The sequence below is a fragment of the Bos indicus x Bos taurus genome, chromosome 22, assembly GCF_003369695.1.
Source record: "Bos indicus x Bos taurus breed Angus x Brahman F1 hybrid chromosome 22, Bos_hybrid_MaternalHap_v2.0, whole genome shotgun sequence".
NCBI classification, from domain to species: Eukaryota; Metazoa; Chordata; class Mammalia; order Artiodactyla; family Bovidae; genus Bos; species Bos indicus x Bos taurus.
The window spans coordinates 32,422,064-32,449,886 of record NC_040097.1 but is presented as its reverse complement, the minus strand read 5'-3'; the positions used below and the strand labels follow the sequence as shown (position 1 = coordinate 32,449,886).

Below are 27,823 nucleotides of genomic sequence, written 5' to 3'. Positions count from 1 at the left end.
GTGGGTTCTTTCCCAGGTCCTTAATTATGCTCAGTGACCAAAGTATTATTTGGTCTCCTTTGACTATTTCCTTTGTTTCTGCATGTTCTTCTCTGAGTAAACTAATTCTTCGGCTGAAGTTTTTCCACAGACAGAAGGGAGGCAGACCCATAGAGGTATAGACTTTGCAATTCCTTGGTATTATACTCAACTTCACAGTGGTGGGGTCTTAACGTTCGTCTTAGTTTCTGATGTCTTTGAGCATCTGATGGAAAGCTGTGGTCTCTCCCTGGAAAGATGCTCCTGTCTCTAAGAGTGCGCATGTGGTCTCTGGAGGGTCACTGAGTTCCACTGTATCTGCCTTATATTATCTGGCTGTATCCAGATACCAGCAGAACCACTGTTTGCTTTCTCTTTCCCTTTAACTCAACCCAGCTTATTTAGACAAGAAAATTGTAAAGTAAATACTTTATCACTTGCTGGGGCAGAAAATTCAGCATCAATTTCCATGAATGGAAGGTGCCGTAAACACACTGGACACGAGGCAGTGTTTCGAAATCCTAATGCCTGTCCCTGGTGCCGCCGAGGGCTGGACACCCAGGGCCGTTCTCTCCACTACCTCCTGCTTGCTTTCTCTTTGTCTGAGGACATAGGCTGATAGCAAAGAAGTGTTGAGACTAGCCCAAACTGAGTCTTTCTTCCTAAACAAAATAACTTTGTGTGAACTAAGGAAGTAACTTCTTTGCGTGAACTGAGAACAGCTTGCTTTGGACTGGAGTGAGCCGCTCTGAAACACCTCCCTTGGGCCTCGTTATTCAAAGTGTACTGCAAAAACTGGGGCGGCAGCACCTGAGGGGTTGTGAGACATGCAGAATCTGGGCCCTCAGACCTACAGAATCGGAGTCTGCATTTTACCAAGACCCCCAGGTGCTGCTTCCGTGCACGTGGTGAAGTCCCAGGGGCCCTGACCTGAAGGCCACAGGCCCAGATAAGCCCCGCTCCCACCTGCCCTTGTCACAGGTCACGTGATTGAGGCTTTGTGAGCTTCCTTCCCTGCGGTGTGAAGCTGTGCCTCCCAGCATCTTCATAGCATCCGCACCATCCGTGCAGAATGAGGCCTCATGGACTAGAAATGACTAAGGCCCTCATGGACATTCAGGACTCGGCTCAGATTTCTTCCCATTCATACATAGGCAGCACAAAGACTCTGCACACGTGCTTACGTTCAGTTCTGCTCACCTGCTTTTACTGAGCATCTTACATTAAATATCCAGTTTGGTGCAAGAAACACAAAATCAGCAAGTCGTCACCCTGCCAGCCCTTAAGGAGCTCCTAGTACCTACTTTGGTTCATAGCAGTTAGCTTAGACACAAGGTTTTCATCTAGAGAACAACACAGTGGCCATTCTCCATCTGTAGCCCCTGTGAGCAGTTACCATGAAGTTCAGTGAGTCCACACCAGGCAGGAAGACCGCTTTTACACTTGGACTTTTGTTGATAGCAGCTTAGATGTTTCCAGATTATTTCTGTTTACTAAGTGCCGTCTCCTAAAGCAAACCCGGTGGTTTCAGATGAGTGGCCTGTCCTCAGATCAGAGGTCAAGACTCAGGGAGATTCTTCCTGAACCTCCCTGGGGCGGCTCAGCAGGAGGGAACAGTGTCTGTACCTCCAGGAAGGCTCTGTTTTTGGAGGCGTGCCTTTGGGAGGCACCCTGGTCAGTTCAAGAAGGTTAACGACCAGCAACACAGCCAAGAGCTGGGCTTCCGAAAGCAGACCCAGTTTTCAGAGGGAATGGTGTGCACCATCATCCCCACTTCCTTGCGAGATTTCTTAGCAGAGACAGGTTGTTGACAGTTCTAAAGTCCCATCAGCCTGTTGTACCCCCCCCACCCCACCACCAACCCAGGCTTGCTGTGAATAGGGGGCCAGTCTCAACTGCTCATCGTCTCAGTTGGATTAGATTAACATCTGCACCTTTTGAAAGGTAACTATTTCCATGGATATTATATGGGAGGAAAATACATGAGTGTTTGGGGATATTATGGAAGCAAATGCACAGAGAAAAACAGATGTTCTGTCCTTTAAAGTACACAAAATGATCATATTTAGGTAAGTGTCAAATCCCTGTTATTTTGAAACTGCTTAGTGTTAAAAGAATTACACCCAAGTATGCCCAAGGGCTGAGCCGCCAAATAATTACCCATAAATTTTCAGGTACTGAACACCTGCTCTGGATCTTCCTGTAAGCAATTAAGAAAGAAAATAGGTGTCTGAAGAAGGCTTCTTTCCGTCAGTCTATTGTTTGCATTTCCCAGTGGATTCATCAGTGGCATCCCAGTGGGGCTCTGAGGCCGCCGTCACCTATGCTGTGTCCTGATGTCATTTTGAGATCAGAAAAGGAGAGCTACTTTCAACAAGGGGACTAAAACGAGCTCCAAACCAGGTCTCAGAGAGAAACATGAGTAGATCATGAGGGAAGTGAGGCCATCCTAGAAATAAATACAGGTTTTCCCCGCCAACCTATGTGATTTTCTGTAGCCTTGAAGGCACAGCACCAGGGCGCCTCCAGGGAACCTTCTCACTACCCTCCCAGTTTCATAGGCACTTGCCCATTCTTCTCCTGTTCCCCTGCATCCAGAACCTTCCCCCAGCTCTGCTCTTCTCCCCCTGGGTCCTGGCCTCACTCAGTGTGGCTCATCTCCAGAGAAGCTTCCTTCCCACTCTCAGGCAGCCCTCGCCCAGCAAGACCATTCCCTCCTTGTTCCTCCTGCTCAGACAGTGCCTACGGATAGTAGCCACCCAGCCAACATGTGTCGAATAAAGGAATAAAGGCCTTGTTACCCAGTCTCAAATTTAGGGTCCTTAAAAGCAAGTACAGTCTTTTTAGAGGCATCTCTATATCTCACATAGTGCCATGAATAGAGAAAGCATAGAGAGGATTTCTAGAAATATGCACAGAACTTCTGGATCGATAAGATCCTAAGAGTTATACTTGGGCAACCAGTCTTCCTTGAAGCGAATAAGCCACCAATATCCATCTCTGGGCCCTCCCCTGTGATTAAAGTGGCTGTCGTTGAAACCAAAAGCTTGGATCAGCCAAGGTGGAGTGGCCCTCTTACTTTTCTTAATTGAGCTATTGTGTCGATTTCGTCTAAAATGTCAGGCGTAGCTGTTCATTTTTATCCAGCTGTCCATCTAGACCAGTGAGCGACAGGACAGCAGTGGTGGGGGAGGCGTAATCCAGGTAATGGTAATACATTATGCATACCAGTTTGATTAATGGTCTTCTTTGCCATCTTATCTCCATCCTCAGAGATAGTATTGATGCCACCTATGCTTTCCATGATGTGTTCAATCGTCTAAGCCTTTACCTCTAGCTTGGAGTGAGAATGAAATGTTGAGAATTTACAAGCCACCTAGTCAGTCTGAAGAACTGCAGTTTCCACTGAGCCTCAAAACAGTCTCTGGGAACATTAGCTGAGAAGTTTCAGAGAGGTGAAATGACTTTCCCAGGGCAGCCTGGCTTGCAATTGGCAGAGCCAAGTTTATTTTTTATTTGGATCTTTAGTCTGCCTTGGCAAGTCTTTCAATTTTGTTGAGCATCTACCATGTATAGTACATAATAGACAGACACTGCTCTTTCTGTACAATTCATTATTCAACTATTACTGCATTACTGTAATCTTCTTTATAAGCAGCCAAAGTAAATCCAAAATGTATACAAATCCCAAGACAGGTTCAGCTCTTACACTGTTGTGTTTCCAGAGCTTCTGAAGACAAGAGCTCTTATGCTTAACTAGTAGCAACTAGGCTCTTCTCTATGGTGGGGAACCATTCCCTGGAAATGGACTTTCCACAGCGAAGTCATATCATGTGCCTTTTTTTTTATTAATGCCAAGAGATTAAACATGTTCAATTCTGGGTGATTAAGAATATAAATCATCATTCTGTTCTTTGCACTCTTTATTAACTTTTATTTTTGGCAGTGCTTGTCTTTGTCGCTGCACGGCCTTTTCTGTAGGTGTGGCAAGCAGGACTCCTCTGGTTGTGGTGCTCACGGCTTCTCACTGTAGTGGCTTCTCTCATTGCAGAGCACAGGCTCTCGGGCCCTAGAGCACTGGCTCAGTAGCGGTGCCACACGGGCTTAGCTGCTCTGCAGCACGTGGGATCTTCCCGGATCAGGGAATCGAAACCAGGTCTCCTGCATTGGCAGGCAGATGCGTTACCACTGAGCCACCAGGGAAGTCCTCTTTGCACTTTTCTGAACTTCTGTAAATATTAAAAAAAAAATTTTAATTTTATATTATAGTTGAATAACAATGTGGTGTTACTTTCAGATCTATAGTAAAGTAATTCAGCTATACATATACAAGTGTCTATTCTTTTTCAAATTTGTGAGGTTATTACAGAATACTGAGCCAAGTTCCCTGTGCTATATACCAGGTCCCTTTCGGTTATTTATTTTCTATATAGAAGTGTATACATGTCAAACCCAGACTGCCCATCTATCCCTCCCCCGGATCCCTCCCAAGTGGTAGCCGTAAGTTCGTTCTCTGTGAGTCTCTTTTGGAAACTGCTCATTTGTTTCGACTAGAGAGCACCCACAAGTGATACCACAGGTTGTTTGTCCTCTGTCTGAGGTCCTTCACTTAGTATGGTCATGTCCAGGTCCATCCAGTGGCTGGAAAAGGCATTATTTCACTCTTTTTTATGGCTAAGTCATATTCCATTGTGTATGTATCTTCTTTACCCATCCACCCATCCCTCTGACGACAGACATTTTGGTTCCTCGCGTGTCTTGGCTGTTGTCAATAGTGCTGCAGTGAACATCTGGGTGCAAGTGTCCCTTCAGATTATGGTTCTCTTCCACACAGAGGCCCAGAAGTATGATTGACAGATACGGTAGCTCTAGTTTTTTAAGGAAGCCCCATGTTGTTCTCCATCGCGGATATTAACAATTTATCTTCCCAAAAGCACTGTAGGAGGCTTCCCTTTTCTCCATGCCCTCCCTCTCCAGAATTTACTACTTGTGGGCTTTTTGGTGATGACTGTTGTGACTGGTATGAGGTGATACCACCTTCTAGTTCTGATATGAAGTTATCAAATAATTAACAATGTAGAGCATCTTTTCATGTGTTCTCCAAAAAAAAATCCAAAAAGCGTTATGTTAAATTTACCTTTCAAAACTGGCTTCTTGAAGGTCCTCCCTGTTTAGAATTTTTTTAGTTACCTACTCCAGAACATTTCTGGAGGCCAGATGTCTTTTACAGCCCCACAGGCCTTGTCACTATGAAGTACCCCCAGCACAGGTTTTCAAGTTGTTGTTACAGGAAATGTCTACGAGGCAACAGCGCTTTTTGACGCCCCATTCAGGTTATTTGGGCAACAAGCGTCCAAGATACAGTTGTGTTCCTGGTTTGTAGATTCCAGTGGAATGGGCCAAAAAAAAGACCCCATGTCTGGGTACTTCTTTTCCCTTACCATGTACCCCCAAGACAATCCCAAGCCCTCCCATAACTGAGATGCTGAGGATACTGTCGTATTTAAGTGGGGCAACTCCAAGAAAGGAGCTGCCAGGAACAGCAGCAGCAGGAGACGTGGAGACCAGGTACTTTTTCTGAGCTCTTCTGGCCCAGAGGGTCCACTGTCCATTGTGTGCACTAGGCTTGGCTGAGCTGTAAGAGGACCCACCTGGATCTGGAGGTTGGAGTCCCATCCACAAGGGATGGGGCAGTCCAGGTCCAAGTGGGGCTCATTTGCAGGCACGTCCTCCCCAGCTTCTTCATCTCCATCACAGTGTAGCCCTCTGGACCCAAGGTTTCTCAGGCTCCAAGGACGTGACGGCAGCCCAGGTCACCAAGGCCCGAGGGAAGTATCACTGACTTGTCTTTATTTTTCCTTTTAGATTGTTTATTTTATATTGGAATATAGTTCACTTACAGTGTTGTTTCTTTTAGGGGTACAGCCAATTGACTGATTTATACATAAACATCTATCTAATCTTTTAGGGGTTATGTTCCCATATAGGTTATTACAGAGTGTTGCGTTCCCTATACCATACAGTAGGTCCTTGCTGATTATCTGTTTCACATATATCACTGGGTACAGGTTAATCCCAGCTGCCTCCTAACTTATCCCTCCCTCCCCATCAGCCACCTTTTCCCTTTGGGGCGCATACGTTTGTCTTCTAAGTTGGTGACTCCGTTCGTGTTTTGACAGGCTGTGTGTCGTTCTCTGACTTCATTTGCTTAGTGTGATCATCTCCAGGTCCATCCATGTTGCTAGAAAAGGTCTTAGTTCAGGTTTTTTTCAATTGCCGTGTCATATTCCATTGTATAATGTGCCATATCTTGTTTATCCATTCGTCGGTCAGCGCATCTTTTGGTGGCTTCCATGTCTTGGCTGTTGTAGACAGTGCTCCAGTGAACACTGGGGTGCATTTGTCTTTGGGAATTTGTTGAGAAAGTTTCCTTTCTGGTTATAAAAGTAACATATCTGTTGGAAGAAATTGGAAGAATCAGAAGGGGGAAGTTCAGAGAAAGAAATCATCCCACCAGTAGCAATATGAACTAATGTCCACTTCAATAAGTAGTTCTTCAACTATCTGGCCATCAAAATATTGATGAAAATGGGGTAGAAATGATTTTCAAGTTACATTTTTATGAAAATCATACTGATTGTAGATTTCACACTGCTTACATTACTGGCACTGGGCCAAATGAGTATCTTTTTTTTTTTTTTTAAACACATCAGACCCCCATCTCTCACATTTCTTATGAGTCTTCCTAGCTCCTACTTGAATACTCTTAGCACATCATGCTGGTTTTTTCCCCCAAGAAAGACTTTTCACTTTCCTGGGTTCTTAAATGGATCCCTCAATTCTAGATGCGTGTTACAGAGTCATGCTTCTGAGACTATCAGTGGTGGAAGTCCAGGATGACCAGGTTAGGTGGGTGGTTACATTTTTAACATGTCACTGACCAATATATATGTGATTCTACCAAAGTGAGACTCTATATAACTCACCCCTTGCCTGCCTCTTCAGTTCAATAATACTGAGTCTTATGCCTTAGTCGATGAGACAAGTCTGAAAATCGTATCCTTGGCCATCAGGACAGAGTCTCAAACACTGCCCTTGGTTTCCGTACTTACCTCATCATGACCCCGAGGCATACTTCACGTCCTATTAGAATGAAGCCCAGCAGAGCTCTGATACCTTTTGATCTTTCTGAAGAGCTGTTCATCTTGGTGGTTGATCATTCAATGAAAACTATAACCTGTATTAGGATTTGTACTCTGGTAGAAGTCATATCACAGTATTTGTTTTTCTTAGTTGCGTCTTAAAACCTCTCCAGTTAGCCTTCTCCCTGCTTTGGTTGCACATGTACTTGTTCCAGAACCAGCTGGCTTCTACCGTGAAGCCAGGGCTCAGGGGCTGCAGTGGTACATTTGGGCCCAAACAAGTCATCATGAAATCCCCACGGATTTCCACTACCTCTTGTGGTGGTTTAGTCATGTCCGACTCTTCTAGGATCCCATGGACTGTAGCCTGCCAGGCTCCTCTGTCCATGGGATTCTCCAGGCAAGGATACTGGAGTGGGTTGCCATTTCCTTCTCCAGGGGATCTTCCAGATCCAGGGATTGAACCCACGTCTCCTGCATTGGCAAGGGGTTCTTTCCCACTGAACCACCAGGGAAGCCCACATTACCTGTTAGGAAAGCACTAAAACAGAGCAAGTCTCGCCTTTGTCTGTCCCCCGATGAAGTGTGACCTGAGGTGGAGACTCGGGCATGCAGCTGGGACGTGAGGATGCTGTGAGACCACTACGTGGGCAGTGTGCACATAGGCAACTCCACAGTATCTGTAAAGAACACACCCTTGCGGTTGAACGTCTGGTGCCTCTGTGACTGCTTAGTCTTTTCCTCAAAACACAAGGAAAGATAATAGGATTTCATTTCTGGGTAATATACCAGATTGCTAAAGTTTTAATGAGGAAGTCACTGAATTAATTAACATGTCAATATTCAGAAAATAAAATTATCTTATTGGGGGTGGGGGCACGTGAGAAACACACACACTTGGCTACAAACAACTGCTGTGACTTGGGTTAGAAACCGCCTGCACACAATCATCCTTCCTGTTTCCTGTAGACTTTCTCCGGGCCAGGCGATGCGCTGAGCTCGGCGGTCTTGTCTCAGTCACTCTCCACCCTGTCCAAGCGGCAGGATGACACGCACCAGTGAGGAAACAGGCTTAGATATAGTCACAAGCCCATAAAACCCAATGATGAAGCTGCTAGAAAGAGCGGGAATCTGCCCTCAGAGCCCCAGCTCGTCAGCAGCACCTCCACAGTAGCCATAAAGACTGCTGAAAATATCAAGCAGAGCTTGGCAGTCTTCACTTAAAAGTTACTCAAGGCTTCCCAGGATGCTGAAATAAAATCCAAGCTCCCCACACTGGCCTAGTGGCCCCTTTACGTGACCACCCTCAGGGCATCTCTCTTTTCCTTGCTCACAGGGCCTTAGCACCTCCAGTTCTTCCACCTAGAAAGTGTCCGTGGTATTGGGCACCCAGGGAGGGAGTTCAGGAGTGTCTGCTCCATAACTGCTTTGAGCTTCACCAAAGAAACAACCCTATCCTCACCACCATCTAAGAGGAGCCAGGAGCAAGGAAATAGTCCCAGAGACAGGCCCCATCTTGGAGCCCCTCCTGGTTAGTAAGCAGCTAGCAGTAAACACCGGACCAGGGGATCTGCCTGGAAACTTACTAGCAGGCAGCCCTTTGCACAGGCCTGTACTTGGGTGCTGTGGAGTCTCGCCTGGGCGGTTGGCAGTGCGGGCAGAAGGGGAGACGGGGCCTAGGAATGCTTTCAGAGAACCAGGCCTCTTGCTCCCAAGGCTCCAACCATTTTCAAAGTTCTGACTTCATTCCGAAGCACAGTTTAATTGTCAAATACAGTGGCGCTCGCTGTGCCCATGTGTCTCGCATTTGGGCTCACTTCGCTTTTATCTTATTTAATTTGTTGTAATAGCGTCTGAAACTAATTTCTCGACTGTAAATATCACAGCTGTTGTGGAAAGCATTAATTGCATGCTATCACGTTACCCTCCTTCCTTGGATCAATTTATGTGTAATCTGTTTGCAAGTTCTATTACTGCACATATTAAGGGAACGCAACGTGAAATAATCTAACCAAACACATTGGAAACATTTGTACTGAAATGGCTGGATGGTTTGGAAATATTCTCATTGGTGGCAGACATTGAAAGAATGCTTTTGAAAAGACCGACACCAGAAGTCTCGATGCTGTGTGAAATATGGATAATTTTTCTTCGGTGGGATCAATAAAATAACTATTTTCAAAATGACTTTATATTGACTGAAAGGTCAGAAATGCCCTCGGCATTGATCTCTTGCCTATAATCACGTTTTGTTTAGTAAGTTAACCGCTCTGCCCACAGCAAATGCAAAGAAATCCAGTTCATCATTTAAACAAAATGTTTTTTAAAGCATCTGATGTCCTCCCAGCCATCTCTGCCTGTTGGAGTCTCACAGGGAATGCCCTTTTCTTTGTCTAGGAAGTGGATCTCTACAGAATGAACAGCCAGGACAAGCTGGGCCTCACGGTGTGCTACCGGACAGATGATGAAGATGACATTGGCATCTATATAAGCGAGGTATTGAGGCTCATTTTTTATAACTATCGTAGCAGGACAGAGGCTGTATTCTTTCTTTCCTTTTAATGTGTTAAGCAGCTCTGGCTTATTGAGATGTCTTTGGAAAGACACAGGCAGATTTCTTTGTCCCCTTTATCACACTCCATGAAACTACCCTACATAGGGGTTAAGTTCTAATGTCAGCGCATAAGGCAAAATTATCCTTCAGAAGCCTGCAAATCGGCCATAAAATGGAGCCGTTTGCTTGGTTTTGTGTATTCAACCCCGAGGGAAAAGCAGATTCCCGTTTCCCATCTCCAGTTCACTGAATGGGATGGGGGAGGGAGTCATTTACACTTTTTCAAGTATTTCTGTTTCTCTTGATTTTTTTTCTTTTGCTAGAATGTATATCATTGAGTTCACAGTGCAACTTCGAAGTATTGGGTTGGCCCAAAGATTCATTTGGTATTTTCCATCATGAACTTTTTGACCAACCCAGTACACAGACGGAAGTATTTTCTTCTTCCCAGAGAAGCCAATGCAAAGCAGATGATTTCAGTATGGGTATCTCACCTTGCAGCCCATCTTTAGTAGCACACAAGCCCCATTCTATCAGGAAATAAAATCCATCTCGATGGGCTGAACCAAGGGATGTGACTACTAGGCTTTCTACCCATCCCGTTGAGTCGACTTCATCTACTAAGCTTCAGCTGGCCCACCATTACTGCATGTGGGGGTGTCTCTCTAAAATGCAATCCCACTTGTCTCAACTAGATTCTGTTTGTCAAGTTCCTTTCCAAAATGTAATATACACATTTGGCAAAATAATGACAACATCACTGCTAGACCACATAATGAAAGGTACCCTTTCACGTGTATGCCAGCACACTTTTGCTTTTCCTTTCTGGGTATGAAACAACTGTTAGCTGTGCCTCTCCATCCCCTCAGGTGGGCAGGGAAGCAGGGTTGCAGGCAAGAGTCCAGGACCACGGCCTGGAAAGGGCTTGGAAACGTTATCAATCCATGTTTGTGTCTCCCTGCACGACACTGAGTCTTGTTTATTTCTCTGTAAAACAAAAACAGAGGGATGAGCATGATGACGTGTTGGAGGCAGACTTTGGACGGTGCTCTTGGTTTCTTTTCGTGCATGTCTGAGTTACCCACTCAGTGCCGTGTGTTTCAGATTGACCCTAACAGCATTGCGGCCAAGGACGGGCGCATCCGAGAAGGAGACCGCATTATCCAGGTAGGTCAGCGTCCTCTGTTCATTCACTTAAGAGCAGACTGCTTCAAGGTAATAGCTTTAGGGCTGAAAATGCAGAAGTTAACAAACAGCTATCGGTATTGCAAAACCAGATGTGTGGTGAGGCAGACCAGTTAAATTAGGGTCGAAATACCAGCTCTGGAAAACACCAGGACACAGGGCATGGTAGGACCCGAGACAAACTGGAGAGAGGCTGCCCCATCTAAACAGGCAGGCCGCCCCCGCGCCTTACACCACACAAGTCAGCTCGTCTCACTTCCTGTCCTTCTCTTTGGACCAAAGATAACACAGGACAAATCAGGTCCACAGTTCTGGTGACCCCAAATAATGCTCATTTTATCTTTCTCTGAAGGATTCATTTTGGGCCAGGCATTTCAACTTTACGCAGTCTTTTAAACTTTCTGACTCAGCAGGTAACTACTATATAGAATGGCTTTTAAGAGTAATTTATCTGTAAATGATATCTGTTGCTCTTTGGAGTCAAAATGAGACCATCTGAATATAGAGACATAGATGTAGAGAACAAATACATGGATTTCAAGGGGGAAGGGGAAGATGGGAGAAATTGAGAGACTGGGATTGACATATATACACTACTGATACTATATGTAAAATTGAGAACTAATAAGAACCTACTGTAGAGCACAGGGCACTGGATTTCATGCCCTGTGGTGACCTAAATGGGAGGGGGTATACATATGCGCACTGCTGAGTCCCTTTGCTGTGCGGGAGAAGCTAACACCACATTTTTAGAGCAACTCTACTGCAATCAAAATTAATATAAAATACACCAGTTGTTCCTCTTGTAGCTAGTCTGTTTTTTATTGTTAAATTAAAAATTAAAATACAGATAACATCTTTCTGTTGATGTACGGTTGCTTTAAAATGCGTTCCTTTAGGGTTTATTACAGGATATTGAATACAGTTCCCTGTGCTCCACAGGGGGACCCTGTTATTTTAGCCATTGTGTGTGTGTATATATATGTATCATGTACACAAACTTCTACAACCCATTCCTCTCCTTTCTCCTAGCCAAAGAGCAGTCTACTCCTACATCTCTGAATCTGTTTCTGCTTTATAAATAGCTTCATTTGTGTCATATTTTAGATACCACATAGCAGCTATCATATGGCATTCATGTCTCTCTCTCCCTGACCTACTTCACTGAGTATGATAATATCTATTAATAGCTGCATCCATGTTGCTGCAGATGGCTTATTTCAGTCTTTTTATGGCTGAGTAGTATTCCATTGTGTGTTAAGTACCACCTCTTTATCAGTTTCTCTGTCAGAGACTTTGATTGGCATTTATTGTATTAGTTTCTGCTGTACACCGAAGTGAATCAGCTACATGATACATATATCCCGTGTCACCACAGGGCAGAGGCTTCTGTGCTGTGCAGTAGGAACTCATTCGGTATCTATCTATGCATAGTATCAGTAGTGTACATATGTCAATCCCAGTTCACCCCAGCCCTCCCCCTCTTGGTGTCCATTCATTTGTTCTCTACATCTGTTTCTCTACTACTGTATTGCAGGAAAGTTCATCTCTACCATTTTTCTAATTTCCACAGGCATGCAGGCCTTAATGTATATTTGTTTTCTGTCTCTCCAAATGACACAATTTCTTTCCTTCTTATGGCTGAGACATACTCCATGGTACATATGTTCCACATCTTTATTCATTCCTCTGCTGCTGGACAATAAGTTGCTTCCAGTCCTACCTAGCTATTGTAGAGTGCTGCTATGAACACAGGGACACATGCATCTTTTTGCATTAGTGTTTGGTCTGAATATATGCCCAGGATTGGGATTTCTGGATCATATGGTAGTTCTGTTATGCCCTTTTTTAAATCTCGCAGAAATTGAGATTGTTTTCTTACGGGGAGAAGGCTTACCTTGTACTTCTGCTCATTCCTTTCTTCTCATTTATAATCCACTCTGTTTCTCTCTATCACTATATACCTCCCTATGAGTAATTTTCATTTCCGTTTCCACTGCTTATTCTATACTTCCCTGGACTTCAACCCAACTTTTATTCCTAAAGGGGCTGAATCCTCAGTAGTAACTGCTTTTTCAGTTGCTTTAGTTTTCCACAAGCATCTACCACTGGGTCTGGAAACACTGAGTTCCTTACCTGCCCTCTCTGCCTTCACTGCGCTGCAGCAAGTGTTAACTGAGATCGATGATGCCCTGTGCTGTTATAAGGCATAAGACTCGGATGGAAGGCTCAATCTTCCAGCTTGTAAGTGGGACCATTGCTGAGTCCCCTGGAGCTGAGACCTCCAGACCAGCAGAGCTCAAAGGTGACCGGACAGGAAGCAAAAATCCTGCAAGAGAGGGATCAGGTGTGATGGTGAGATTGTATAATGCTGCTGCTACTGCTAAGTCGCTTCAGACATGTCTGACTCTGTGCGACCCCATAGACGTCAGCCCACCAGGCTCCCCCGTCCCTGGGATTTTCCAGGCAAGAGTACTGGAGTGGGGTTCTCCGGAGATTGTATCATACTGTTGTATATATATGACAAGTATTGTATAATACTGTTTATATGTGTAACCTAGAAAAATGGTACAGATGAACTTATCTGCCTTTGTCCCACCTAAACACGTTGGTGTCAAACCTGGAACACAAAACACCCTAAATAATACCATCATATTCACATCAGACCCATTGCTTCTTTTCTTCCATATTTTTCAGAAACATCTGTAGTCATGCTTAAGTATATTCCACTTATACTCCTTCCTGAATATATTTAATTCTGTCTTGTTAAATTGCTTAGATGTTTTCCCTCTTCACAACACTGTGATTTCTCTCAGTGCGGCCTTCTGGAGTCCCAGTTACTCCTATTCACACAGCCTCATCTCGTGAACTATTCCTATGGAGTCTGTCTCCTATAGCAGAGACAGTGCTTCAGACTGAACAAGGCCTTTCCTTGTGAAAACGAGCATTCTTTTCAACCTACCTGGAAGTTCTCTGTTCCAGCTGTGCTTGGGCAATGGATGCAGGCTTGAAATAATAGAGAATCGTGTTCAACAATCTAATCATGCTACCATCCACCCCTCCACCTTTTTCTTTGTAGATTAATGGGATAGAGGTACAGAACCGTGAAGAGGCTGTAGCTCTGCTAACCAGTGAAGAAAACAAGAACTTCTCATTGCTAATTGCCAGGCCCGAGCTCCAGGTAAGGCGGCTTCCAGCACATAGTCTGTAGTTGTAAAATCACTAACGGAGTTCCTGCCCTGCAGAAAATATATTGAATCAGAACTTGAAGGTACCCTGTGCCCCGAAAAGGTAATCTGACTTCCAGTCTATCTCTTGCTTTGGCCTTTTAAGGGAGGTGCAGATATCCACCTTGGCATTTACACGGCATGCCCAGAAGCTTCATTAATGCAGGGAGTGTAATGAAGGAAAAGAGGAAGAAACATAATGGCATGGAAAAACACAGCCAGGGTCATGGCCATCAAAATGTTTGACTGCCCAAGACCCCGACCACTTTCTGTGTGGGTCTCATTACAATGGCAGAGTGCAAGAAACATACAGCCTGATGACTATAGTTACCAACACTGTAATGACTACTGGAAATTTGCTAGGAGTGAAGTTCAGGTACTCTCATCACACACACTACAGTAGTAACTGTGAGATGATACGTTAATTGACTGTAGTCATTATTCCACTATGCACATCAAATCATCACAATGTACATCTTACCCGTAATAGTTTTTACTTTTAAAAAGCAAAAGAAACATTACTGAGCAGACTTTTTCTTAAAGGGCCAAGTAAGAAATGTGACTGGCTTTGGGGGTTGTATATGGTCTGTGGTGCAGCTGCAGGCCAGATGTGTAGATCTCAGACCCCTGACTAGTCTGCTTTTTATGAGCAAGAGAGACAAGAGCCTGATAAAGGCGACAGGCCCTTGCCCAAGACTAAGAGGTAGTTAGCAGACCTACCTTTGTTCATCAGAAAGAACTCTGTCCCAAACTGCCCGCGCTCTCTCCTTGGGGCCTGCTAAACTTGGGTGTGGGCCCAGCAGGAGAGGAGCCAGGGCTGTGGCTCTCTGATCCCCTAACTCAGTGGCCTCCTTCACGGCAAGTAGCTGAAGTGCACGAAGGCACTTAACCCTGCAACAGCAAAACAGCAGGGCACAGCCTCGCCCCTAGATGTGTGGTGGAGGGTGGGAGGGGTCTTTACCTTGAGGATGGGGTCAGAGTCTGTCAGAGAGCCAAACAACAGGCAGACTGCATTGGGATGACTCCCGGAGGAAGCCTAGAAATGCGATTCCCCAAGGTCATGTCCTTTCCTAAAAATAAATAAAATAGAAGAAGCAAAAAGGGCCTCTTCTGAAGCCTGGGTGGGTGGCTGCCTCTCCACAGCTGGACGAGGGCTGGCTGGATGACGACAGGAACGACTTTCTGGATGACCTGCACATGGACATGCTGGAGGAGCAGCACCACCAGGCCATGCAGTTCACGGCCAGCGTCCTGCAGCAGGTACCGCTGGCTGCCCCTCCCTCCCAACAGCAGGGAAGTCTGCTGCCCACCCCACCCCCCACCCCATGATGCTTAGGATCCTGAGAAACCCACCAGCTGGCAAAAGAAAATCAGTGCTTTTTCTGTCTGCCCACCAATGAAAAGCAAGCTGATATCCTCCCAGACCGAGACAGTGCTGCTGGGCTTAGAAAGCAGAACAGTAATGCCAAGGTACCACTGACCTTCTGATACTTGTTTGGAAAACACAGGTGACAAAATAAAGAGCAGATCAGAGAAAGCAATTCCCTCTGTTAACCTCAGCTGCTTGGCGCCCTTTCCCCTCCCCTCCTCTGCCACCACCGTTGTCAGAGATGCTGGAACCACTCCAGTGCCTTAGGCACTCAAGGATGTCCTCTGTGCCTCCTGCTTCCTGGTAAGAGGTACTGGAAGAGCCGCAATCATTCAGTAGGTCAAGTGATCGTCCTCCTTTCCCAGATGGAGGTGAAGCGGCTCACCTAGGGGAACTTCTCAAGCTAACTATCTCAGCAACCCAAGTCCCTCCCTCCCTCCTACCGGAAAAGTGGCACCCGGGACCGTCCCTCCAGCCTCCCTCCCCGTGACCAAGTGTTCTTGTTTTCTGTCGTGTAGAAGAAGCACGAGGAAGACGGGGGAACTACAGACACGGCCACCATCCTGTCCAACCAGCACGAGAAAGACAGCGGCGTGGGCCGGACGGACGAGAGCACACGCAATGACGAGAGCTCGGAGCAGGAGAACAACGGCGACGATGCCCCTGCGGCCTCCCCGCCGCTGGCCGGGCAGAGGAAGCTCACTTGCAGCCAGGACACCCTGGGCAGCGGCGACCTGCCCTTCAGCAACGAGTCCTTCATCTCGGCCGACTGCGCCGACGCCGACTACCTGGGCATCCCCGTGGACGAGTGCGAGCGCTTCCGCGAGCTGCTGGAGCTCAAGTGCCAGGTGAAGAGCACCGGCCCCTACGGCCTCTACTACCCCGGCAGCACCCTGGACGCCAGCAAGAGCGACCCCGAGAGCGTGGACAAGGAGCTAGAGCTGCTCAACGAGGAGCTGCGCAGCATCGAGCTGGAGTGCCTCAGCATCGTGCGCGCGCACAAGATGCAGCAGCTCAAGGAGCAGTTCCGCGAGCCCTGGATGCTGCACAACAGCGGCTTCCGCAACTACAACACCAGCGTGGACGGGCGCAGGCGCGAGCTCGCGGACATCACCGAGCTGCCCGAGAAGTCCGACAAAGACAGCTCGAGCGCCTACAACACCGGCGAGAGCTGCCGCAGCACCCCACTCACCTTGGAGATGTCCCCCGACAACTCCCTGCGGAGGGCGGCCGAGGGAGAAGGTGCCGCGGAAGCTTACGGGCCGTCCCCCAAGAACCTGCTCTCCATCACGGAAGATTCCGAGGGGGGCTCCCCGAACTACAGCCCTTCCCCTAAAGAGCTGGATCCCAGCCCGGCTCCGGAGAGCAAAGAGAGGAAGCCCAGCGACGAAGGTGGCGGCGGCAGCGGGAGCCCCACCCCCGGCGCAAAGCTGGGAGGCTCGTACCTGCCGCCCTTCCCGCACTCGCCCTACAAGCACGCCCACATCCCCGCGCACGCACAGCACTACCAGAGCTACATGCAGCTGATCCAGCAGAAGTCGGCCGTCGAGTACGCGCAGAGCCAGATGAGCCTGGTGAGCATGTGCAAGGACCTGAACTCCGCCAACCAGTCGGAGCCGAGGATGGAGTGGAAGGTGAAGATCCGCAGCGACGGCACGCGCTACATCACCAAGCGCCCGGTGCGGGATCGCCTGTTGCGGGAGCGCGCGCTCAAGATCCGAGAAGAGCGCAGCGGCATGACCACGGACGACGACGCGGTGAGCGAGCTGAAGATGGGGCGCTACTGGAGCAAGGAGGAGAGGAAGCAGCACGTGGTGAGGGCCAAGGAGCAGAGGCGGCGGCGCGAGTTCATGATGCAGAGCCGGCTGGATTGCCTGAAGGAGCAGCAGGGGGCCGACGACAGGAAGGAGATGAATATCCTCGAACTCAGCCACAAAAAGATGATGAAGAAGAGGAATAAAAAGATATTTGATAACTGGATGACAATCCAAGAACTCTTAACCCACGGCGCAAAATCGCCAGACGGCACTAGAGTATACAATTCATTCCTCTCGGTGACTACTGTATAATTTTCACTTCTGCATTATGTACATAAAAGCGAACACTACCATTGGGGTAGCAATTCCTGCCTCGTTCAATGCGGCAAGTTTTTGTATATAAGATAAATCGCAACATCATGTTTATAGTCTAAATTAGCGAGCCCTACCACTCTGGGTGTCTTAAGTGGAGAAAAACCACCCTTAACTACTATCCTGGAAGGCAATATTAACCAAACAGCTTTTTTTTCAAACAGCAAGGATACTTTTTTACTCCTTACCTTTTACATAAAGTTTTTAAATTTCAAAAAGATCTTTTACTACGCATACCTTCACAGAATAATTTGTTTAAACTATATTCATATTAAGAAAGTTAAACACGCTTTTTTCCTTTTCTGCTGAAAACACAGATATGACTGCTGGTATGTATTTTAATGGAGCTCTATTTTATAATGTTACTTTGCTGAATGTGTTTCATAGGAGTGACCATTAATATATTATTTAGGTCAAAGCTTCAACTCAAACCCACCAAACTCTGTGGTTAACTATATATAATGCACATAACCAAACCAGAGGTGTTTAGAATTGGGATACACAGTAAACATTTTTTCTGGTTAAAGTTCCCAAGAGAGTGTAAAGGTTTTAACAGAAGGCAAAATATAATGCAACTTTGTGGGAGTTTACAGCATGTTTGCAAATACTGCAACTCATTGGAGGACTTTTTGCATGTACAGGAAAGTTGTGGATGGAGAAGGTTTGTGGAATTTTAAGTGCTCATTGTAGGAGAAACCTTTGCTTTGTAGATTCAAAGGGAGACTTTTACAAGCAAATTCACAGAATCATGATTAGTTATAAACAAGTAAATGAAGTTAAAATAAATTATTATTTTCTATGTTTTGAAGTGTTCCTCATTTTGCAGTGGTGCCTATAAAATAAAAGCCTTTTTTGCAGTGTTTCCTTCTTTCCTTCATGGTCTTACTTGATGCTTTAGAAGAATTTGAGTGTTTCAGATCATCCAATACCTTCATCCTGCCTGGAATCCAAAGACAGATGTACAAAGTCTGTTAGGAAAAAAAAAAAGGAATCAAACACTCACCATTTACTCTAGCCTTACAGAAAGCCTCAACTTGACCCACGTCTACCCTACAGACTTGAACAAGCAAGTTTATCAACCAACATCATGTTTACAATTTCTGTGAAATTTCTTTGGTTTCTGGCAACCATTACTGCCTGTCAGTAATATCTAACATCTCTGAGATGTTGGATTTCTAAGACACATCTGCAAAATCCATAATATTTCCATAGAATAACAAGGTACACCAAAGTAGGTGGGCTTCAAAACTGGTATCTTTCAGACTCCAACAACCCACAGGATTCTACATAATGAATTTGTTACATACTGTTCCCTGATTACAACATTCACACAAGTTTCAGCTATAATACCTCCTGAAAAGACACATACATGAATGAATGAATGAGATTACAAAGTGTATCATTTTCACTTACCTTGATGCCAGATAATTTCTCACTGAAACCTGAAGTATCCAGGTATTTAGGTGTCTGCGACTTCGATTCCTTCAACACACCCTGTTTGAACCAAAATTCCTCCCTTGCAGTCAGAAAAGACTTATTAGTAGTCATACTTCCATTAGAACAACCTAATGAAGATAAGACACTGATATCTTAATGGGGAGGAATAAATATATCTGTTCATTGTCTCTGCAAGACCAGGCACTGCAAAGATCATTACCCATGCTACGTGAGTTTTTGCAAAAGGTGGACTATTAGCACCATGGTTTTCAATACTCTCCAAGGTAAAGTTCCAACAGATGATTGGATCTTTGGCTCCAGCTCTCTTACCTCCCATCTGTCCTCACTAGTCCATGTGTTACCAAGACCCAGAACAGTCAGATGGATTACAAGTTGCTGTGAGACATATACAGGTTGTAAGAGTTAAGTGCGTGGGTTTCTCTGGGGAAATAGCTTTACCTGCCTCATGCGTTCTCATTAAAGATCAGAGTGTTATATATTGGCACAAGGAGGGCAGACTTCTGATTCTCCATAACAGCCACTCCCCCTGGATGGGTGACTCAACTTTATTCCTAAAATCTAAGGGGAAAGAAATGAGAATTTACTGATTATCCAGTGCTATACCTTTCAACACAGTAGCCACTAGCTACAGCTGGCTATTAAACACATACAAATACGGTTAGTCTAAACCGAGCTGTTCTGAGAAAATGTCTTTCAAAGACGTAGTACTAAAAAAAAGACAAAATACTTCAGTAGTTCTTTGCATGTTGAAATGATAATACTTCGCATATCTTGGATTAAATTATTTCAATTTCAGCTTTTTACTTTTTCAGGTGGTTACTAAAAACATTTAAATCACAGATGTGACTCAACACTTTATTTCTATTGGCTAGCACCAATACCGGAGAAGGCAAGGCACCCGACCCCAGTACTCTTGCCTGGAAAATCCCATGGACGGAGGAGCCTGGTGGGCTGCCGTCTATGGGGTTGCACAGAGTCGGACACGACTGAAGCAACTTAGCAGCAGCAGCAGCACCAATACAGACCAAAACACGAGACCTCTCCAAATTCACAGGCCAGTTCTGCCAGGCAGAGGGCCTTGTCAACAGGTCAGATTAAGAACGGTGTCCAGATGAGTGTAGGGCTGTGATCTAAGTTTGCACCCCCTGATACCCAACCCTTTACCTTCCCCGCTCTGTCTCCACCAGCTTCTCAAGAAGTAATTCTGAGTCTCTGGGTTGGGCTACTCCTTGTAGCCTAGTCAACATCATGATAAAAGGAACTGCTTCAAAGTGACAGACATTTCACTCGGTTCCCCTTGGAGTTTTAAGTGACAAAATATTCTAACACCACTGGCAAAAACATATGACATAAAAATCTAGGAACTGGAGGCACTAATTAAGCTTTTCATCTTTTAAATGAAAACAGGATGCCCTAAAAAGCAAGAACCACAAATGTGATGCGGCAGGACTATCCACTGCCAGGGGAAAGCTAGTTAGAGAACTAATGAGGACTATAAACTAAACTTTGAAAAGTAACCAAATACATTATCTAGTTGGAGTCTAAGAAGTAGGTTACAGGTTACTTGTTAGCAAAATTGCCCAGAACCGAAGAAGCAAACAATTCTGCCAGAAGCAACCACGGCAGAAGCAACCACAACTCCCACTTTTATTTCAGCTTCCCAATTGTTTTAAGTGCATTAAGATTTCTGCAGAATATCAACTAATTAAAAAGAAATCACTAAAATGGAGATAAGATGCAAGAATTCTCGTGGCTACTGCTGTACTCTTCAATTTTGATTAAACATGAATTCCCTAAAGCAGTCAGAAAACAAAGTGTGGTTCTTTGAGTTTTGTTCAGATGGGTTTTCCTGCTTACAGGATCCATTTTCCTTAGCTTCCAGTTTGAACTAATCCTGAAAGGGCAGGGGCCATGGGGCCGTGTGCTCTGCCTGTAGCCTGGCACTGCCTTTTAATGGCAGAAAGCTGACCTCAGTGCACTCAGCATCTTTTTAAAATGAAAAATGAGAAATTAATGATCCTTACTTGAATGGGGCTATTGCAGAGTTACATTTGCTTACCAATTTGGTAATTCTAGAAAAAATCCTCAGAAACCAAATGAAACTCCCCAGATGTCAGAGCCTCTCAAAAATATATCAGGATTAAATGGAACTGTGTTCATTCCTCCTCCTCAGCTGCCACCCCAGACTATGGGTTTGATTTGAAGAATCATCACTATCTCTATGCTCCAGGCGCTGTGTCAGAAACCAACATGGATTTGTTCAGCCAGGAGTTTTTGTGCCTGCTGTGTTTAAGATCATAATGAGTTCTCATGGAGCTCTCCTCAGCTCAGTTCAGTCACTCAGTCGTGTCCGACTATTTGCGATCCTGTAGACTGCAGCACGCCAGCCTTCCCTGTCCATCACCAACTCCCAAAGCCTACTCAAACTCATGTCCATCGAATCAGTGATGCCATCCAACCATCTCATCCTCTGTCGTCCCCTTCTCCTCCCACCTTCAATCTTTCCCAGCATCACGGTCTTTTCTAATGAACCAGTTCTCATCAGGTGGCCAAAGTATTAAATAAGAAAAGAAAAATCCAATCATCACACCAATACTTTAAACATACTTTAAACATATCAACAAGGTTAGAGGTGGAGGGCAGATAGGAGATCAAGTGCCGGATTTCAGGGAGGGTCTCTCATAGAGTTACGGTTGAGCTGAGAGCCAGTGGATGGATGTTAGTTAACTGGGAAGACAAGTCATATTTGAGGCAAAGCAAACCATGTGTGCAAAGGCCCAGAGGTGGGCACACTTTAAATAAACATGCTTTATTTCAAACAAACCAGTGTACTTGACAGAATGATGGGTAGTAAGAGTGGGGAGACAGGTAGGAGCCAAACAGCTGAGAGTACTCTGGTTCAATTTTACATATACAAGCCCACTCAGCAAAGGATCAGCAAGTCAGTCACTCAGAGTAAAAAACCTGCCTGGGCAGAGTAGGAAAGTGGTCCTCCCTCCCCTCCTCCCTCCCTTCATATTTAGACACAACTCGTCAGGAAGGAAGAGTCACAGACACCGAGAACAGAGTGGAGGGCGTCAAGGGGGAGGCAGTTGAGAGAGCGATGGAGTGGGAGGTCGGTGTTATCAGACATAACCTTTTATATATAGAACAGATAGACAACAAGGTCCTACTGTATAGCATGGGGAACTGTACTCAATTTTTCCAATGGAAAAGAATATTTTAAAGAACACACACACACATATATATAACTGAATCACCTTGCTGTACAGCAGTAATTAACACTGTAAATCAACTGTACTTCAATAATAAAAGAATAGAGCAGCCACTGTAGGAAAAAATTTTAATAAATAAAAATACTTAAAGAGGAGACGAAAGTGAAATTTGGATGCCCAGGAAACAAATTGTACGTGTATCGCCTGAGCCTGGAGACCACTCAGGGCATGGGCCAAGCCTACACTCATGCTACAGATGAAATATTTGTGTCCCCGGGAAACCTAATCCCTAAGGTGACGTGTGAGAAGATGGACCCTCTGGGAAGTGATCAGCTCATGAGGCTGGAGTCCTCATGAATGGGATCAGCACCCTATGAAAGAGGCCCTCCAGAGACCCCACCTCCACCATGCAATGAGACAGAAGATGCCCACTGCAATCCCCAAGAGGGCTGCTCCCGAGCCTGAGCTTGCTGACACCTGGGTCTCAGACATCCAGTGGTCAGAGATGAGAGACATTTCTTCTGTTTAGAAGCCACCCCATCTTATCGTATTTTGTTAACAGCAGTCAGAACAGATAGAGACATTTGGTTTCTCTGGAGGGAATCACCACCTGGTACCAAATGCTACTACAACCATTTCTCAGAAAACTCTAAAAGGACGCCAGATCTGAGTTACAAATTCGGGCTCTACTGTAGCTGGCAGGGGACAAAGGTCTGTCTAAGGACGTGAAGTGCAGTTGACTGGCTTGCCTCTGAGACCTGGGTTCGATCCCTGGGTTTGGGAAGATCCCCTGGAGAAGGGAAAGGCTACCCACTCCAGTATTCTGGCCTGGAGAATTCCATGGACTGTATAGTCCATGGGATCGCAAAGAGTCAGACACCACTGAGCAACTTTCATAGTACAGAGTTCTCTCTGATCTAAAAAATACAGACATGAAGCCAGCTCTCAATGAAAGTTAATTCACTGTGCAAACTCAGGGAACTCTTATTTAAAAAGTCTGAATGCTTACATGTTACAGGCTCTCTGGTGGCAAGATCCGCCCGCACACCACCCCTCCCCCGGGTGTGGATGCCCACCATTCCGCCATCGCTCTGTGGTCCGCATGCACACAATCTTTTCTTTACTCGCCAGCTCTACAATGCCCCCTCCCCCACCACAGCATAAAGAACTGTTTTCCCTTAGGCAACCTGACTGAATACATGAGATTTCCCACTGGGGAGGAGAAGCCAACCCCGGTCCTACCTGGCCCACCTGCCAGGATTCCACACGGATCACGGAAGTGGCTGAATGAAGAAGGGCAGACACACGGGGAAGAAGAGCAACGAGAGCTTTGCCCTGCTGCCCATCTGCCTTCAGCCCTTCTCAGCCCTTCAAGTGGCCAAGGAGCATCTACTACATACTGATCCCTCTGCTGGGACCAGGAACACACTGGGGGCAAGACAGAGATGAATCCCCTTCACAGAATACCCCTTCTGCCAGTGGCAAGCTAAAAAAGAAAAAAAAAAAAAGTGCAAATAAACAAAAGACTTGCAAATCATATTGGGCAAACAAGCACAGGCTGAGAGAAGCACTACCCACTCAAGCAGGGGTCTCACAATAGGATCCCTGAACTCACAGCACCAGCAGCACCTGCGATATTACTGGAAATGGAAATTCTTGGGCCCCACCCCAGACCAACTGATTTGGACACTTAGAGGTCATGCAGTCTGCTTTCTTCAAGCCCTTCAAGTGACGAGATGCATGCCAAAGTTTCAGAAACTGTAAACAAACAGGAATTTTGACTGTTTTGGTTCTGAAGGGTTTTTTTTTTCCCTTGTTGGTTTCTTTTGACCCCTAATTCTTAGACCAGTTCCTGACATAGCAGGGGCCTTAGAGAATATGTGGAGTGAACCATCAGGTGGGTTATTGTACTTTAAGCTGGATTATCAGAAAAAAACACCCTAAATATCTAAGTGAGCTCTAAAGTTGGGGAAAGAGACAGCCATGCACAGTGTGGGCAAGGATATTCCATGCCACCTCTCACAGAAAGTACAAAAGCCCTCGGGTAGGAAGGCATTTTCTCTGGAACCAGGCTGCCTGACAAGCCATGCTTTGCAGTTTCAGCGTCCCATCTCTGATTCTAGGATCCAGAGTCTTATCCACCCTCAAGGAACACAAAGGTAGGCATCCTCGTTGCTTAATGAGCAGTTGAAAAACCTACCCTCTCTGTAAGCAGGACTGCCTTTCTTATTTGGCTGCGCTTGTAAGAGCAGGGCCTGCTGTAGCCCAGGCCCTCCTTTAAAGAGCCTGGCTGGTTCTCCCCTCAGGGTGAACTCTCAGTGACCTCGGACAAAGCGCTTCCCAGCTGTCACCCAGTAAGCAAGGTGCGAGACCCTGGGTAGTCTGACTTCCTACACTGTAACCCGCAGTCCTCCTCACTTCAAGACAATAAACAAGGAATGCTCCAGAACAAATTCAAGACAGCTTCATAAAAAGATGAACAACAGCTGATGAAAGAAAGCAATGACAAATACGACTGCAGTGACTCAAGGTGCCTGGAGCCAGAGGAGAGGGTTGGGGTCAGGTCAAAGCTGATACTCACAGCACTGTCAAGACCCAGCTGTGGTCTACACAACATACAAGGCCAACCAGCCTGAGAGATCTCCCACATTCACCTTCATCCAGAAAACAAAAAAAAGATGCAATCTTTCCTCTAATTACACCCCTTGGGAAAATATCCTTTTAATACTAAAAAATACCTGCAGAATATTAACATAGATACTTTTTATAGTTATAAAAGGGAAAGAATGTGCTGTAGATGTCTTTAAGATCCCCACCATATTTTTTCACTTCTAGCAGACGATCAGAGCTTAGATGAGGGGCAAGTAAACTTTTTCAGTAAGTATCTTAGGTTATGTGGGGCCAGAGACAGAATCAAGGATATGAACATTCCCGCAACTTTCAGTGATGAACTTCAAAGTATATGAGTACAATTTTTAGAAATACAGGACTACTAATGACAAGAATGGGACCAAGATATGTGTGTGTGTCGGGGGGGTAACGTTTTGCTTACCTGGGGATCAAAGCTAAGGGTTCCTATCATTAAATTGGTTACAAATATTCATCAGTAAAAACCATTCTTCAATCATGGGCTGTAAAATAACAGATGGCAGACTGAATTTAGCTCATGGGCCCTAGTTTGCTGATTTCTAGCTGAGATCCTGTATTAGGATTCTCCGAAGCAGTAGCGTGAGAGTGAGTATGAGAGAGAATGTCTGGGTGTGTGTCAGATAGAAAGGTATTTTCTATAAGGAATTGGCTGTGTGTGTGTACACACAGATACATGTGTATGGATGTAGGCAGAGAGATATTTTCTATAAGGGACTGGCTCACATACTTGTGCAGGCAAGCAAGTCCCATGATGTGCATGGCAAGCTAGCAAGCTGGAACCCAGGAGAGCCAATGATGCAGTCCTGGTTGGAAGGCTGGTCGGCTCGAGACCCAGGAATTGCTAATGTGTCAGCTTGAGCCCAAAGGCAAGAAAAGGCTGATGTCCTAGTCCGAAGGCCATGAGGCAGGAAGAAATCTCTCTTGAGAGGAGTAGCATCCTTTTGTTCTATTCAGGACATCAACTGAGTGGATGAGGCCCGCCCACACTGAGAGCAATCTATTTTACTCAGTTTCTTGATTTAAATATTCATCTCATCCCAACACACCTCGTTTCTGAGTATCTATTTAAAAGTGAAATAAAATCACAGCCAGTGTGCAGAGAGCCAGGTACAAGCATCATTGCAGGGTCAGAAGATTAGGTGCAAACTGGCAACTGGTCAGGTCTTCAGACAAAAGGCGGGTGGCCCAGATTCCAGTGTGAGAACAGCAAGAAGATGGAGGAGAATCCAGTCTCTCCCCTCTGGATTTCAGGGCCCAGGACAGAGACTGGACCTCTGGCTGATTGTAAAGGGCTGGAGCATGAAAAGGGTATCCGGACAGAAGACATCGCATGGGGCCCCCAGAAGATGCTCACATCCCTGCAGGAAAGGAGGAAGAGGGAGGGGCCTCAGCCAAGACAACTCACACAGTCAACCACTGGCGAGGCAGCCGGTGGGCAAATCTATGATACTTTTATAAGGATTCTTCTCAACAGAAGTTAGAGATCAAGTCTAACTCTGCTCAAAGGGTCAGCAACACAGTCTTGAATATTTTCAAAATATTAGTCTACCAAGATGCTAAGAAGTATTATTATGAAAACGTTCCATATTCTGAAAGGAATATAGATACATTGGATTAAACCAAGTGAAACATTATTTATTGACTGTAGGACTCACCAGTGACTTTGATATGACATGGAATGTTATAAGCCTCCCCCAAAAAGAAAGAAATACACTCACTTACGTGTGGAATCTGAAACATGCCACAAAAGAACAAATCTATGGAACAGCAGCAGACTCACAGACACAGTGGACAGACCTGTGGTTGCCAAGGGAGGAGGGAAGGGAGAAGGATGGATTGGGAGCTTGGGATTAGAGGATGCAACCTGTTACACAGTGAATGGAGAAACAACGAGGCCTGGCTGTACTTATGGCACAGGAAACTATATTCAATATCATAATGGAAAGGAATATGAAAAAAGAATTACATATAATAGTTTTACTGTATGGCAAAAACTACCACAACACTGTAAATCAATCACATTGTTGTTTAGTTGCTAAGTTGTGTCCGACTCTTTCATGACCTCGTGGACTGTAGCCCACCAGGGCTCCTCTGTCCATGAGATTTCCCAGGCAAGAATACTGGAGTGGGTTCCTTCTCCGGGGAATCTTCCCGACCCAGGGATCAAACCTGAGTCTCCTGCAATGGCAGCAAGATTCTTTATAGCTGAGCCATCAGGGAAGCCCCAAATCAACTATAAATAAAATACTTTCTTAGAAAAGAGAAATATCAAAGACTCCAATTTTTTTCATTGCCAACTTTTCATTTTATAGTTCTTTTCACAATACCCAATCACATCTCTGAGAACAACTTACTTAAGGAAGTAATTGGATAATGCTGGTAATGAGCTTTGAAGGATGAATACTTTTAGAGAGAAAGCAGTAAGTCAGCTGACAATCAAGCCAGCCAGCCAGACGTCCATGGCTCCCCTGCAGAGAAAGAAAAAGTTAGTCCCTGCCATTTTCTCCTCACAGATCTCTACCTGGGGCAGAAAGAGCTGGAGTCCTTAAGAAACATCCTCCAGTTCTCCCACATCAAGGAATCAAACTACCATTTAAAGACTGGTGAGGCAGTAAAAGCAAGAAATTATTCCAAGCAGAAAAACTGAAAAAGCTTAAAATGTGATTAGCTTTCCTGATAAGAGCAATGCATGGGGGTGACCATAAATTGTTGATAACAGCCTTCTACAGGCCTAGCTTTGGTGCAACAGGATCAGAAGGCAAACAGAAACTGAATTCTTAGCTATTAGCCCATTAAAGATGCCTTCCAGCCTAGGGCACATAGATAAGGGCCCTCAACAAGATAGTCCAACAGGTTTTATCAGGTCCTCACTCCATG

The 27,823-nt window shown here is 45.5% G+C and overlaps 1 protein-coding gene across 2 annotated transcripts in view; it reads left to right on the top strand.

Moving 5' to 3' along the window:
• Window positions 1–18,486, top strand: part of PDZRN3 (PDZ domain containing ring finger 3) — a 269,522-nt gene extending 251,036 nt beyond the window's left edge. For both annotated transcript variants that reach the window (XM_027523614.1, XM_027523615.1), the window contains 5 exons: window positions 9,558–9,656; window positions 10,819–10,881; window positions 13,979–14,080; window positions 15,270–15,386; window positions 16,014–18,486. In XM_027523614.1, coding sequence (XP_027379415.1) covers window positions 9,558–9,656; window positions 10,819–10,881; window positions 13,979–14,080; window positions 15,270–15,386; window positions 16,014–17,564 — 1,932 coding nt within the window. In that variant the 3' untranslated portion in view covers window positions 17,565–18,486. The remainder of the gene's footprint in view (window positions 1–9,557; window positions 9,657–10,818; window positions 10,882–13,978; window positions 14,081–15,269; window positions 15,387–16,013) is intronic.
• Window positions 18,487–27,823: the final 9,337 nt, after the last annotated feature.